This window comes from Rhodamnia argentea, chromosome 10, assembly GCF_020921035.1.
Source record: "Rhodamnia argentea isolate NSW1041297 chromosome 10, ASM2092103v1, whole genome shotgun sequence".
NCBI classification, from domain to species: Eukaryota; Viridiplantae; Streptophyta; class Magnoliopsida; order Myrtales; family Myrtaceae; genus Rhodamnia; species Rhodamnia argentea.
In genome coordinates, this window is record NC_063159.1 from 17,114,720 (window position 1) to 17,129,871 (window position 15,152).

Consider the following 15,152-nt stretch of genomic DNA (forward strand, 5'->3'; position numbering starts at 1 on the left):
AAAAATGCCCTTGATCAAGCTCTTCTTTGAAACAAGGCAATTTGAGCTCTTATTTTCTTAGACCCTTATTTGAAACAAAATCTACTCCATATCCTTATTAAAAAAAAAAATGAAAGTACTTCGAATTTTCATTTGAAATTTTCCGTGTAGACTGGTCTAACTATTATAAGAGCTGGACCCCTAATCTTCTTATGGCCATATATTGTATCCACTCCATAGTTAGCGCCAGCTACATTAATAAGTTGGGATTCGTTCACTTCATCGAAAGGGATTGCTCACATTGATCGAGTAAATTATTGTTAACATAAAACTTGCTTGGCGTGCTAGGAAATAACTTGATTTATCAAGTAAATGAGCGTCAATACAAAACTAGTAGAGTGCGGTTTGGTTAGTTAATCGTAGAATAGAAATCAGTCGACTTAGGGTCCCAACGCACAGATAGTTCGTTCAGCCTTTCTTATCCAAAGCCAAAGGTTGCAGCTTTTCGCAAAGAGACCCACTGACCATCGAAACCGAGCATGAAACAATGAAAGAGGTGGCACAAAAACATGTTCTTCATAAGCAAAACTGATGCATAGAAACATCTATTCCTGAGAAAAAAGGGAGACAAGATACTAATTCGGGACTTGAACAAATGAAGGGAGAGCAAGCAGACTTCTTAGAATCTAAGAGCCTAGCCGGTGATATTCTGGGATTTGTTAAGGATAACACCTTCATATTTAACCTGGAACCACTTCATGGAATCCTCCTTGGTGACCCTGTGCTGGATCCCGACACGAGACTTGCACCTCCGACGACGGCCGACTCTGTAACCAGGTCGTTCCAGCACAACATAGAAATCCATTCCATAAATACCAGTCGAAGGGTCATACCTAGGAAAGAAGGAAACAGGGTTGTTCAGCAAGCAAGGCATAGATTATTATGGAAAGTTAAAGAACTGAAAGCAAGAGTTCGAACCAGAAATCCTGATATAAAAGAAACTATTGATGCCTTCCTTGGCATTTTATTTAGAAAATTAGAGAGGTAAATTTATGATCGACGAAGTGAAGCATGCTGAGAGTGCTCAACAGACTGAATGAACTGACCAGCTGCCTGCAGACTCAAATCAACTGTTGAGTCGAGGCTAGTACAAGGACAACTCAGGAGATAGAAGCCTCATGCAAACTCTAGCTTACTTTCTCATAAAATGTGTTTTACACGTCCTTGTATGAGTGCATAATGGGTGTTTGTGCAGCACTTCAAAGGATGTTGAGGATGAAGATTCCCAATCAATATTAGGGGGGTTTGACTGACTTACTTAATACCAAGATCAATGTGCTCCTGGATACCAAAACCAAAGCAACCAGTGTCACTAAAGTTCCTTCGCAGGAGCTCATATTCCTTCACCTTCAAACCACTCTCCAGAAGCTGCATTGCTTTTTCACCCCTCACAGTGACATAACATGCGATCTTCTCATTACGCCTGATTCCAAAAGAAGCGAACAGTGTACCTAGCTACAAAATAAACATTGGATAACAGAAAATGTACATTAGATGACACCAAGGAAAAGTCCAGATAATCGACAAAACATTTCATAAGGTCCTAACAAAGGACCAGCAGCTTACTACATGCAATGCGTACTAATTTCATATATGGCATGCATTCATCAAAATGGGCATTTGGGGAAAAAACAGAGCATTGCAAATTTAGGTAATACTGTGCTAGCACTCTCAAAAACAGTGGTCGGAAAGTAATAACACCAATAACAGTGTAATGGAGTAATCTGCACGAGTTTAGGACCGGCATTGCAGTTCAAGTAATCTCCATTCCATCATATGCATCAGCACTTTCCTAAACTCTCAGGTGAAGACTTTCTGAGTAAATTAACATGTATTATCACGCCGAATATTTATAACCATGCCACATCTGCATTACATCACCTATCAGGGACAAAATCCACTGCACCAGTGCGTGGGAACCAATTCCTAATTCTCTACTTCAGAACCTTAGCTATTAACTAATCTCAAAAGAAGCAAAATGTGAACTTTCTCTCTTTCCACAGATTCTCAAATAAAAATAATAAGGGACACGCTTTAGATACAAGGACTTTAACAAATGCTCTCCTCGCCCAACTTCAAGTGAGTCAAAGTAAAACCGACCCGACTTTTCCTAATTGGTCAAGGGCATTTTCAGCTAGCGTCCACCCACCAAATATCTATACTTAGAAAAGCTCTTGATACATCCTCCCAAAGTCAATATTTAGCTCAAAATAAGTAAAGCGGAAAAATTCAATACATTTACCCTTAACCAAGGACACAGAAAATAAAGCTCCATTGGACCCGGATTTTCCTAATTCCTACAACCGCAATAAGATACACAAAAACAGATTCGAATGCGAACTGGGATATAGGAACAACCTTTGGAGAAAACAGGGGTCTGACCGCTGAGCTGCTCCAACACCTAATCGCATCAAGTGACGAAACCCCAATCAGCAACGGATGAATTCAGGATACAATGCAACCAAACAGCAACAGACAGACAGATCAAGTTCGCTCGGGTGTGCGCGAATGAGACAAGTACCTTGGCGGCTCTGGTGAGGCGATCTCCGCTCTCGCCGACGGAGATGTTGAGGACGAGCTTCTGGACCTTGATTTCCCTCATGGGGTTGGAGAGCTTCTTCTCCGACGCCTGCTCCGGATTCGCATTTTCGAGGAACGCGGTGACAGCCAAAAACTCGTTGACATCAACCAGACATCTAGAAACGAACGTTTAAACTTGGATTGAGAAGGACAGAGACTCACCATTGGAACGTCACCCCGCGGCGGCAAACGAAAGGGAAAGGGGGAGGAGGAGAGTGTGTGTCCGAGAATGGCCAAGAACCCTAATTAGGCTCTTCTAGGGTTTTTAATAAAAGGACTGTCTTGCAGAGTTCGATGTCTAAGTGGGCTTCTAGTATTCTATGACCATTTTTTGGCCCATACTTGTTTTTCCATTGGCCCATGAAAACTGTCCGAAGATCTTCCACGATAAAAATGCAAACGACGAGTGCTGGACGTGTTAGCAATTCTACTTGACCTGATCCGAACCATTAACGTCCTTATTTTCACCTTAATGTCGAGTTTCAATTATGCATCAATCAGTGGATTAAGTTTGCACTTGAAAGCAAGTTAAAGTGCTCGAACTAAATTTGATTCCCAAACGTCCTCCGGATCTTTCTCTTCATACCCTACTCAAACCACCTTATATATTTGGGGTGCTAGATACTCAAAGAGATGCTGGTACAAAGGGTTCACCGGAGGATTCGTGTCTCAGCAATCTTAATTTAAGCCCTGTCGGCTTTAGGTATTTTGAAGACATCGGCGTGAAAGGCTTAATTTAAGTGTACTTGGTTGCCAATTATCCTGTTCTGGAGTGACCGGCCTCGATACTATTGTAGACTCCCTTAGAAAAGCTCACAAGGCTCGTACACCTTTTTGGCCATGTTGTATCCACTCCACAGTATGCGCCAGCTACTTTAATGGGGAGGAAGTTGGGATCCATTCACTCCACCAGAAGAAATTGCTCGCAATTATCAAGTAAATGTTCGCTAACACGAAACTTGCTTCGCTTGTAAGGAAAAAGCTTAACTTACCAAGTGAGTGAGTGTCTAATATGAAACTTGTTGGCGGGGTTCGGTTGTAAGATTGTCCAATAAAGATTGGTCGGATTAGGGTACGGCACATTGGCAGAGAACGGAACTTTTTTTCTTGTTTTTGGTCCAAGCTGATAACGGAACTTTCTTTCTTTCCTTTTTTTTGTCAAAGAGAGCGGAACCTTTCTTTTTTTTTTTTTTTTTTGGGGGGAAAGAGAACAGAACTTTGGACACCCGAAATACTAGCAGTTCATGACGCAAATGTAGTTCGGTCTTTTTTCCAAAGCTACAGGTTCTAGTTTTGCCAAAAGAGATCCGAAGAGGACTACAACCGAAATGTGCAAGAAACAATAAAAGAGGTAGCACAAAAACACGTCTTTCCAAGCAAAATCGATACATAAAAACATCTGTTCCCGAGCAAAAATTGGAGACGATCCAAGAGCCTAGCCAGTAATATTCTGGGACTTGTTAAGGATGACACCTTCGTATTTAACCTGGAACCACTTCATGGAATCCTCCTTGGTGACCCTGTGCTGGATCCCGACACGAGACTTGCACCTCCGACGACGGCCGACTCTGTAACCAGGTCGTTCCAACACAACATAGAAATCCATTCCATAAATACCAGTCGAAGGGTCATACCTAGGAAAGAAGGAAACACGGTTGTTCAGCAAGCAAGGCATGAAATAAATTATGATGGGAAGTTGGAGACTTGGAAAGCAAGTGCTGGACCAGTAATCCCGATATAAAAGCAGCTATTGATGCTTTCCTTGGCATTTTATTTAGAGAAAGTACAGGGATAAATTAATGCCCGACCAAGTGAAGAATGCAGAGAGTAGTCAACAGACTAAATGAACTGAGCGGCCACCGGCAAACTCAAATTTGACTATTCTATAGTACAACTCAGGAGATGGAAGCCTCATCCAAACTCTAATTTACTCTTATGTAATGTGTTTTAACTCCTAGAGTAAGTGCATATTGAGATGGTGATCGAGCACTATGCAGTGCTTCAGAGTATGACGAAAGACGAAACTTTTCCCAAGAATTCCTAATCGAAATTAGGTGGGTTGGATTGACTTACTTAATACCAAGATCAATGTGCTCCTGGATACCAAAACCGAAGCAGCCGGTGTCACTGAAGTTCCTTCGCAGCAACTCATATTCCTTCACCTTCAAACCACTCTCCAGAAGCTGCATTGCTTTTTCACCCCTGACCGTTACATAACACGCGATCTTCTCGTTACGCCTGATTCCAAAAGAACGAACGGTGTACCTAGCTATAGCATAAAACATCAGATAACAGGAGATGTACATTAGGTGGCAGATGAATACTCCACATAATAAACAACGCACTTGATAAGGTCCCAATAAAGGACAAGTCGAATGCATACTAATTTCTTGAATGGCATGCATGCATTAACATGTGCATATGAGGGAAAAACAGAGCATCAAAAGTTCAGTTAATAATGTCCTTGCACTTCAAAAAACACAGTTGTCAGATGACCGGCTCTGAATCCCAAGTAAGAGAGACGACACCAATAACATGTGTAACAGAGCACTCTGAAGGTGTCAGGACCGCCATTGCAGTTCAAGTGGTCTCCATTTCAGCACATGCATCAGCTTTTTTCTAACCTCTCAAGCACCATCGAAGACTTTCTGAGTAAATTAACATCTATTATCAAGCCCAATACCTATAACTATCCCCTGCATTACCACTGCTTGGGAAGCAGTTCCAAATTCTCTACACTTCAGACCCTAATAGCTACTAACTGATGTCAAAGTCACGAGCAAAATCGAGATTTTCTCTCTCTTTCCAGCAAGTTTCAAAACCAAGAAAAACTAGGGTACACCTTCTAGATAAAAGGACTTTAACAAATGTTCTCCTCCCCCAACTTTGAGTGAGTCAAAGTGAAAAGGACCCGACTTTCCTAATTAATCGAGAGCATTTTCAGCTCGCATCCACCCACCCAATTTCTATAGTTAGAAAAACTCTTGCTACATGCGTCCCAAAGTCAGTATTCTTCTCAAAATAAATCAAGTGGACAAACTCAATCCATTAACGGAGGACGCAGAAAATAAACTCCTAATGGACTCGGATTTTCCTAATACCTACAATCGAGAGTGGACACAAGCAAACAACTGACGGACCGGGATAAAGGACCAACCTTTGGAGAAGACTGGGGTCTGACCGCTGAGCTGCTCCAACACCTGCGCGCATCGAGCGGCGAAACCCGAATCAGCAACGTACCAAATCAGGATAACGATCTAACGAAACAGCAACAGACGTACAGAGCATATCGCTTCAATGAGCGCGAACGCAAACAATTTACCTTGGCGGCTCTGGTGAGGCGATCTCCGCTCTCGCCGACGGAGATGTTGAGGACGAGCTTCTGGACTTTGATTTCCCTCATGGGGTTCGACAGCTTCTTCTCCGACGCCTGCTCCGATTCGGCATTTTCGCGGAACGCAAGGAAAGACAAAAAAAGATTTTCAAATCAACAAGACATCTAAAGATGAGTGTGAAAACAAGGATTGAGAAGGAGAGAGACTCACCATTGGAACGTCACACGACGGCGGCAGGGCAGCGGCGGAGGAGAGGAGGCGGTGGGAGGTGAGCGTTTGAGAAGAGGGCAAGAACCCTAGTTCGGCTCTCGTGGGGATTTTAAGCGAGGGCTTCTGTGGACTTCAATGCTACAAAGTGGGCTACGATGACCATTTACAGGCCCATATCTTCCTTTCACTTTGGCCCAAAAAATTAAGGATTCCGTTATTTTCGTAAAAAAATGAACGATTTAGAAAGGATCTTCTTAAATATCGCTTGTATCGTTAATAAAAATTAATAAATAAAAATATTAGATATTTATATTATAGAGAATAAAAATATTTTTAATTTATTAATTATTTCAAGTGATGTGGACGAATTTCTTTAAAAAATTATTTTTCAATTTATCTATTTTTTGCGAAATAAAAGGAGCCTTAGTGAATTTTCTATGATCGGATCTTAAGAAAATAATGAGGTGATTTTCATTTTCACTAAACGTTTCCTTTTATTTCATGTTTCATTCACAATTATGTTCTTCTCTCTCTATTTTTATATGTCTCTACCTCTCGCAATTTCTTTTTTTTTTTTTTTGGTACTTTTTATTTGCAATACATCCTTAAAATGATCATTTTATTTTGGGATAAACGCATTGAAAATCCTAAAAATTATCATAAAAGAACAATCAATACCTAAAACTTTCAAAATGTACATTTAAAATCTGAAATTCATTACGAAATCCTAAGACTTTCAAAAAATACAACCAATAAAAAAACTTGATTTCATTAATTTCATGAAAGTTTTAGGACTTAATTACATTTTTTAATAAATTTTAGGATTTAATTATATTTTTTTTTATCAATTTTATGACTTAACTATGCTTTTGTAATAAATTTGAGAACTTTTAGCGCGCTTGTCCTTTTTTTTTTTTTAACATGTGTGGCCCACCAACGGTGCAGTTTTTTGTTTTTTTGGTCGGAATGCGACCAAAGAGTTGGGTGTGTAATAAAGGAGGAGGACTCTCCAAATCACAAAAGAATTAATAGATTAATAAAAACAACGAAAGAAATCCAAAATCCGGTTTTGATGAATAAAGAAAAGCGTCTGAACAGATATAAGAGACGCCGTGAGGCAACGTCAAGTGGCAACTGCAAGATCAAAGTCACACACTTCGAGGCTCGCTCGGAATTAACGTCGCGCGGTCGGATTCGCTGCATCCCGAGCTCTTCCTTTCCTTCCGTTTTCCTCTGTCGCTTCTTGCTCGATCACTCCCCCATGGCGGTTCGGGCCGGTGTGTCCAGTCGGATCCTGAGCCGGAGCTCCGTGCTCGGGGCGCGATCCATGTCGTCGTGGTGGCGGAGCGTGGAGCCGGCGCCGAAGGACCCGATCCTCGGGGTCACCGAGGCTTTCCTCGCCGACCCCAGCCCCGACAAAGTCAACGTCGGCGTTGTAAGCAAAGCTCTCCAATGCTCCCTCGTTTTCTTGTTCTTGGTTTTCCTTTATACCTCGTCTCGTTTGATTTCTGTTCCTGTGCAAGGTCTGTACTCCGGTACCTTCTTTTGGCTTGTATTTGTGGATGATGGGATTAACTTGCATGTGTAAGAGAACTGAGAAAATAAAATAAAATATTCTTGAAAGTCTGATAATTTCTTGCTCAGCAACAAGGAAAAAAAAAGTTCTTGTTAAAATCTTTTTTTTTTTAACTTTGGCGCTGCCTTAGTAGTTTAGTTAGTTGCTGGCGCAGCCAAAATAGGCTTTCTGGTGCTTGATTCGGCTTTATTTTTATTCGAACTTGCTGAGCTTAGGTGTTCCGGCTTCTTAGGAGCTGAAATTGCGTGCCTCAATTTTTTTTTCCCTTATGATTTGGTGCTACGCCCGCTTCACCTGTGTTGGATGGTATGATTGTGAAGGGTGCTTATCGCGATGATAATGGGAAGCCAGTTGTTCTTGAGTGCGTTAGAGAAGCGGAGAGGAGAATTGCTGGGAACCTGAACATGTGAGTTCGTTTATTCCAGCCCTTGTATTATAGGACGGCTTAATTCAGGTTGACTTATGTTATTGGACCATAGTAAAATTTTCGCTCAACGTTGTCAGTATGTGCGCTTGTTTCTATGGTGCAAATGTGGAAGGGACATTTTCAGCATGTTGCAGCATTATTATGGTGGTCCATCAAGCTCACCTTTACTTTATTCTGCCACTGACCACCTTGATTGCTTTCCTGTGGTCTTAATCCTTATTGTGGGGAACCATTTTGGTGTTGGTATTTGAAGATAGCCTTACTTTTCAACTTTTGCCACTTGGTCCGGATTCCTGCTCTAAACTATGTACTTTACTGGATCGTGTATTTAATGATAAAGTAATTATCACTGTGTTGATGCTGATTAAAGGACACTGGTGCAAGTGATCGAAGCAAACAACAATAGAAAGTTGACATAACTAGGTCGCTTTTTCTCGCAAAAGTTGTGGCCACTGCCATTCCAGTGGGTGACTGATGCTGATGAAATATTTTTGTAGTAAGATACTTTTTAGCTTTACCTTGTTACCATTTTGAAAGATATCTTTCTTTTCGGCTGGACCCTTGTGAAACAGATTGCTTTCCATATTTAAAATTCAACTGCTCATAGTTCCACAAGCTACATGAAGAGTTCATTCATCGAAGTGTCAGGATATAGTTTCTGTTCGTAATATCTTACCATATAATTCTAATTTGACAAAAATTATTCTCTGTGAGTGCTAGTAATAAGTTTCAGAGAAAGATGAAAAGAAGATTCAAGTTTAAATAAATAGTGGTGCTTGCCTCTCATTGATCGAGTTGAACTAGTCACATTGCGAAGAACGGCAGCTTGTTGTGTTAGTTTTGATGGATTTGATGTATATGTGATATCATGGAGACAAATTTTTTTTAAGGTGGTTGTTTGCTGGGAGTTAGTCTTTTAGACCATTTTCTCTCTCTTTTTGAATTAGAAGCAAGATTTGAAGGAATTTAAGTCAGAACTCCTAAGTCTGCTTAAATATTAATTTCCCTCAATGAATTGTCTTTGTTTTTCATACAATTGAGTAATCGCAGTAGACTGCACAAACTTACTTGTGGGATTTTTCATTTATTAGATAAGATGAACTCAAGGAGTGGCTGGTCTAATTTTTCTGGACAGGGAATACCTTCCGATGGGTGGCAGTGTGAAGATGGTGGAGGAAACATTGAAGTTGGCATATGGTGAGGACTCCGAGCTCATCAAAGACAAAAGAATAGCAGCAGTGCAAGCTCTTTCTGGGACGGGTGCATGCCGCCTTTTTGCAGACTTCCAGAAGCGTTTTGTCCTGATTCCCAGATTTATATACCTGTGCCTACCTGGGCTAAGTGAGCTGCCTCCCTCCCTTCCTTGCATGCACATGCACGCACATCTATTTTTACGTTTCAAGTTGTGAATTACGCTATGACTAATGTAAGCCTTGGTTGTTATTGTAATCAGCCACCATAACATCTGGAGAGATGCCCATGTCCCCCAGAGGACTTATCATTACTATCACCCTGAATCTAAGGGTTTAGATTTTGCGGCACTAATGGATGACATCAAGGTGGGTTTTGGCACATTTTGACTCTCAAACTGTATTCTTCCAATGATGATAGCTCCTTTGTCTCTTGTTGATGTTTTTTCATGGGTATGCTCTTTTTGTCTAATATTCTTGTTGCTGACACTGGGTACCTGTTCTCTGGGGTTGCAATGGGCAATCACTAGAATGCACCGAATGGTTCCTTCTTTCTACTTCATGCATGTGCTCATAACCCTACTGGGGTGGATCCTTCAGAGGACCAGTGGAGAGAGATTTCTTATCAATTTAAGGTATAATTTCAGGAAATGCTGACTAAAAACATTCAGCAGTTAGTTCTGTGACTGAAATATGACATAATTTTCAGGTGAAAGGTCATTTTCCTTTCTTTGACATGGCATATCAAGGATTTGCTAGTGGTGACCCAGAAAGGGATGCAAAGGCCATCAGGATCTTTCTTGAGGATGGTCTTGCAATTGGAATTGCTCAATCTTATGCAAAGAACATGGGACTGTATGGTCAGAGAGTGGGTTGCCTCAGGTAATTATTTTGTTTAATACTGAGTTTGAGGAAGAATTATTCTTAGCTGTTGTACTATTTGCTTGGGATATTTTGACAATACTTGGGTATTGGGGATGGAAGTTTTGTGCTTGCCATGAAGTTTTAGGGCCAATTATTAAAAGGAACTCTTCTTTTCGACCAAAAAAAACTGAATCATATTTTCACTGGGACCTTTGCAGATCCCTCTGAGGCAGAGGGAGGAAATGTTTTTAAGATATGAGATAATGCTTTGTGCTAGATGAAAAGATGGACATGCATTCTCTTTCCTATCATATCTTCCTCAAATTTATCATGGGCACAAAGCTAATGGAGTTCTCTTCAGTCTCCTTTTCAAAATTTTGATAAAAATGTGAATATAGTCGAAAAGATCTTCCCACAAAAATTGTAAGAGCAAGCATCCTAAAGACAAGTGATAAGTCGAAACTGAATTGCCACTCATTCTGGAGTGAATAGAAACTCATGCTTTATCTGCTTATTTGCGGTTATTCAGTGTCCTTTGTGAAGATCAAAAACAAGCGATAGCTGTGAAAAGTCAGTTGCAGCAGCTTGCCAGACCCATGTACAGTAATCCACCTGTGTATGGTGCCCTAATAGTATCAACTATTCTTGGCGATCCAGGTTTGAAGAGTTTATGGCTTAAGGAAGTTAAGGTAGTCTTTTTTCTAACCCATTTGGGATAAATTATTACCAATTTTGGCTTAGCTCCTTCCTTGAGAATCCAACAAAGCAGCAGTCATTTTTATTGTATTTAGTAGCATTGGATTGGAGCTTTACTGATTGGAAGAACAAAGAATTATGGTGCAAAGCTTGTTCTGTTGGCTTTCCTAGTTGGTTGGAGATTTCCTTTTGTTTTAGCTGCTCCTCTCATGTCCTGAGAATCTGTTGGATATAGAAGTGCCATGAGAAATTAGTATGAACATTAATCAGAAGTAAATTGACATTGATCTTGTAACTGTTCAGGTAATGGCTGACCGAATCATCGGGATGCGCACTGCCTTGCGAGAAAACCTTGAAAAGCTTGGGTCGCCATTATCATGGAAGCACATCACCGAACAGGTATAGTCCAATTTCGTTCCATTGGCAAGCTTTTTAGCATCAGTTACGCACAATTTCCTGTTCTTGACGGTATGTTCTCCCAAACAGATCGGTATGTTCTGCTACAGTGGGATGAGTCCAGAGCAGGTAGATCGGTTGACGAAAGAATTTCACATTTACATGACTCGGAATGGCCGTATAAGGTAAACAACTCGACCACAAACATTTTCGGCGGAATTGCCTTTTTTGGTAGATCGTCTCCCCTCACACATGAATCTTTTTTACAGTATGGCAGGTGTAACCACTGCCAACGTTGGATATTTGGCAAATGCCATCAATGAGGTCACAATATCTTCTTAGTACCTAATCGAGGGTGTGTCAGTCCTTGAATAATGCGACTCTCCATATACATTTTCCCTTACCTAGTTTACTGTCATCGTGAGTGTTGTGAGATTTTCTTTTGGTTCCATCTTGTTGTAGTTAGGAAGATGGGCAATAACAGGCGCAGGATTTAGAGCGCCCCTGTTGTTTTTGACTAATGCCATTTTTTCCCCGTGAGAATTGGGGGATGCAACTTTGACAGTTACACAGCAGAACTATTAAATAAAACTCTTTATTTATACTGATATTTCCAACTATTTCTGGGAATGCTGCTTCCAAGGTTTTGTTACATCCGGCTTCAGAGGTCCAAGCTGTATGCTTAAAGCATGTTTTTTCCTGGTGTGAAAGCGTAAGTGGTACAGTCTTGGCAAATGATTCTATCTACTTCATGCTGTAACTTTGTGTTGGGCAGAATTATTTCTGGGTTTGGTGGATTTTGAGCCTGTGATTAGGGAAGTCGATGTCAGCTGATGTCATGTGTTCAATCTTCCTGGGACAAGTTCTTTCATCCCCCCCACTAGTCATCAAGACATTACATCGCATTACCTTATTCGTCGATCGATGCTTTGTATGCAGCTTTCGGTCCTCTCTCTCTTCATGCTGGTCTCCTAAATTTCTTAATTCTCAATGTTTTTCTTTTGTTTAAAGTTTTGAAGAAAGTGACCACATTAATCTCTCTTGGGTCCGAATCTGTTTCCTACTCCTTTGTAGAACATCTCCCCATGGAGAATCCTACTCTGATCTTGTCAATGTTCGTTTAAGTGACTTTGTTGTTTGTCGGAAGATCCACCTATGTTGTTCCCTAATCCAATGAAACCTGCAAGAACTGTTTGGTGGTCAGCCTCACATCTGAGGAAGCGGTTCATCCACTGAGTAACTAGCCCATCTTCTCCAATGATAATTAGATCTGAATTGCAATGCACATATATAGCGAATCACAACCTGGTTCTTAATATTATCATTAGAAACCTCAATCCACATGCTCCAATGTCATTTCTCATCTTCGGCTAACGTCATCAAACAACTTTTAATTAATATCATTGAGAGATAATTTCCTCCGGTTTGATGTGCGATTTAGTTTATTGGAACGACTTGTTATGATCCCCACCGGTCTCCACCCGATTCATTTCCATATCACATGCCTAACTGAAAGGATCCTATCCTCGGTAATTATCAATTCGGCAAACATAATTAGTTGTAGAATCGAATCCAATCACACACTACAAGCTAAATGCGAACAACGATAAAAGCATAAGTGGATTCTACCCAACCACACACTACCAGCTAAATGCGAGCACAATAAAAGCATAAAATGAATGACTATGCTAACTAAACCAACCATGATGAGAAGGATTAACCACTTGCATTGTAATCACGCGTTTGATCCATTGAACTCTAAAATTTCAGATCTCTCATTGTCTTCTTATTTATCTCTCTCTTAAATGAAAGGAAGAATTAGTAAAGAAGACCGATGGAACTTAATAAACTTAATTTCGGAGGCACTCAAAGTGCATATTTTTTTTTTTTTTCAGAAATGTGGCATTCGAGTGATAAAAGAAAATATTATGGCACTTACTTATGGTACTCAAGTGATACATGAGCGCCGTACAAAAGCGATAGCATTTGTGATATCCTTTTGTCTACATTCTAAAGATGAAAATGAAGAGAGCCAGAGCAAATAGGGAGAGGTTTCGGTCACGCGGGCACAGATAAAAATGGTTTTCGAGTATTGCTTTTTGCCTACCGAGATGAACATGGTAAACAGAGGGCAGGAGTGACCTGAGTCACGGCAAAAAAAAAAAAAAAAACGTTGGGAGGCTCCGTTAGAGATATGTCACGCATGTTTGTATAAAGCGATGATATCAACGACAGAAATGATTAAGGAATAAAGCGACAAGGCGACGTGGTCGCTCAAAGGGGAGATTAATTCTCCATTTTGATTACAAACAGAAGGCCTCGGCCTCCATTCTAACGAGATATCACCATCACCACAAAAGGGAAAAGCACATGACACGTTCCCGACAGAACAAGCGAAGAGCATTGTTGTTTTTTCACGGGAGGAACTAATAAAACTTTTCTTGGAAATGCTTTGCTCCAGCTTTTGTTGCATTATTAGGCTGCAGAGGTCCATGCTGTATGCTAAAGCATTTTTTTTTTTTATTTTTTGCGGGTGTGAAAGCTTACGTTGTGAAGTCTTGGCAAATGATTCTGTCTCCTTCATGTCCTAAGCCTGTTAACTTTGTGTTGGGCAGTTGTTCCCTGGTTTGGTGGATTTGAGACCCTGACATGGCAATGTCGGCCGACGTCGTCTGCCTTAATTTTCTTGAGACGAAGTTCTTTCATCCTCCACTAATTATCAAGAAGCTACTTCTGCAAAGCCTGTTGTGGATCCTGCTTAGTAGTTTGTTCAGTAAGGGGACGCCGTGGTAACACTTCTAAAAATAAATTTCTGCTCTAAAAATGCTTTTGAAGTAAAAATTCATTTAGTATAAATTTTTACTTCTAAAAGAACTTTATTTATAAAAAAATTTTTCCTCAATTTGAGAAGTTCACAAAAATTATTTCTCAACTCGAGAAGCATTTCGCCTCATCCTCTTTTCATTAAGCCCTTATCCTTTTTTCAATCATGCCTGCAGCCGACCTTCATCCCCGCCCACCGCCGTCCCTTGCCGCCAACCGCCCATAGCCACCCACCGCCCCCGGTTGCCAAGCGCCAACCACCGCCAACCATGGATCTCTCCTAGCCATTGCCCATCGCAAGCCGCGACCACCACCGACCATCACCCATCACGGACCTCTGTCAACCGCCACCACTTGCCGATCAACCCTTACCGCTAACCACCACGGACCCCCGCCAGCCGCGACCCGGCGCCAAGCGCCACCCACCACCAATAGCCAACCACCGCCGCCGCCGACCTCCGTCAGCCGTCGCCCATGACCGCCACCAATCGCCAACCACCGACCGTCGCCCCACCCACCACCATTGTCCACCACCGCCAGCCGTTAACTACCGCAAAGTTGTTATCTCCAACCGCCGGAGTAAAAACAAATATTAATTTTTTTTATTTTAACAAGTAAATAATATTTTTTAATAATAAAAACTATTTTTTAAAGAAATTTAAAAGTTTAAAATGAAATAGAAATTTTTCAACTGCCAACAATAATTTTTCATAAAATATTTTGTGTTAATAATATTTCGAAAGTAAAATTTTTCAATCGTTACCAAACGAATTTATCTAATCATGAATCAAATTCTAGAATAGAAGTAGAAAAACCAACTTCTGACCAAAAATTAATTTCTGAAACAGAAGTGTAACCATGCACCCTTACATGCTGAACTTTCTATCCTTTTGGGGGAAAATCTAAATTAAAATGCTGAGAGTGTGGTTTATACCCTCGAAACATATGACCGCAACTCCATTGACCTTAATCTACGCTTCAATCAAATCAAGTCCGACTAAAACTCTGATGTTTTA

At 40.8% G+C, this 15,152-nt stretch overlaps 3 protein-coding genes and 1 long non-coding RNA gene across 4 annotated transcripts; 2 read left to right on the forward strand and 2 right to left on the reverse strand.

The window, feature by feature from the left end:
- Window positions 1-501: 501 nt before the first annotated feature.
- On the reverse strand, window positions 502-2,938 carry LOC125312434 (60S ribosomal protein L11-1-like). Its single transcript, XM_030664101.2, is given in 6 exon segments — window positions 502-872; window positions 1,298-1,476; window positions 1,478-1,494; window positions 2,398-2,440; window positions 2,561-2,668; window positions 2,782-2,938. Coding segments are annotated over 6 exon segments (549 nt in total). The 5' UTR covers window positions 2,785-2,938; the 3' UTR covers window positions 502-673.
- Window positions 502-6,305, reverse strand: LOC115733445 (60S ribosomal protein L11-1). Its single transcript, XM_030664108.2, has 6 exons — window positions 6,165-6,305; window positions 5,942-6,049; window positions 5,777-5,819; window positions 4,693-4,888; window positions 4,055-4,253; window positions 502-673 (listed from the first exon to the last, which is right to left on the reverse strand). The coding sequence occupies exons 1-5, from the start codon at window positions 6,165-6,167 to the stop codon at window positions 4,055-4,057; spliced, it is 549 nt and encodes a 182-aa protein (XP_030519968.1). The 5' UTR covers window positions 6,168-6,305; the 3' UTR covers window positions 502-673.
- On the forward strand, window positions 1,501-5,258 carry LOC125312604. The gene is made up of 2 exons (XR_007196650.1): window positions 1,501-1,750; window positions 5,220-5,258. It is a non-coding gene; the product is annotated as an uncharacterized LOC125312604 (long non-coding RNA).
- Window positions 6,306-7,271: 966 nt separating the features above from the next.
- LOC115733009 (aspartate aminotransferase, mitochondrial) lies at window positions 7,272-11,923 on the forward strand. The gene is given in 11 exon segments (XM_030663692.2): window positions 7,272-7,599; window positions 8,061-8,146; window positions 9,303-9,463; window positions 9,466-9,508; window positions 9,621-9,726; window positions 9,888-9,992; window positions 10,067-10,239; window positions 10,751-10,910; window positions 11,221-11,316; window positions 11,404-11,498; window positions 11,583-11,923. Coding segments are annotated over 11 exon segments (1,272 nt in total). The 5' UTR covers window positions 7,272-7,425; the 3' UTR covers window positions 11,656-11,923.
- The last annotated feature ends 3,229 nt before the right edge of the window (window positions 11,924-15,152 follow it).

What these genes read in the sequence shown, in the direction of transcription:
- LOC115733445 (XM_030664108.2), bottom strand. An exon ending in GCCTCACCAGAGCCGCCAAG is followed by an intron (nt 5,820 to 5,941) that starts GTAAATTGTTTG and finishes CGATGCGCGCAG; the next exon opens with GTGTTGGAGCAGCTCAGCGG. An exon ending in GACCCCAGTCTTCTCCAAAG is followed by an intron (nt 4,889 to 5,776) that starts GTTGGTCCTTTA and finishes TTTATGCTATAG; the next exon opens with CTAGGTACACCGTTCGTTCT.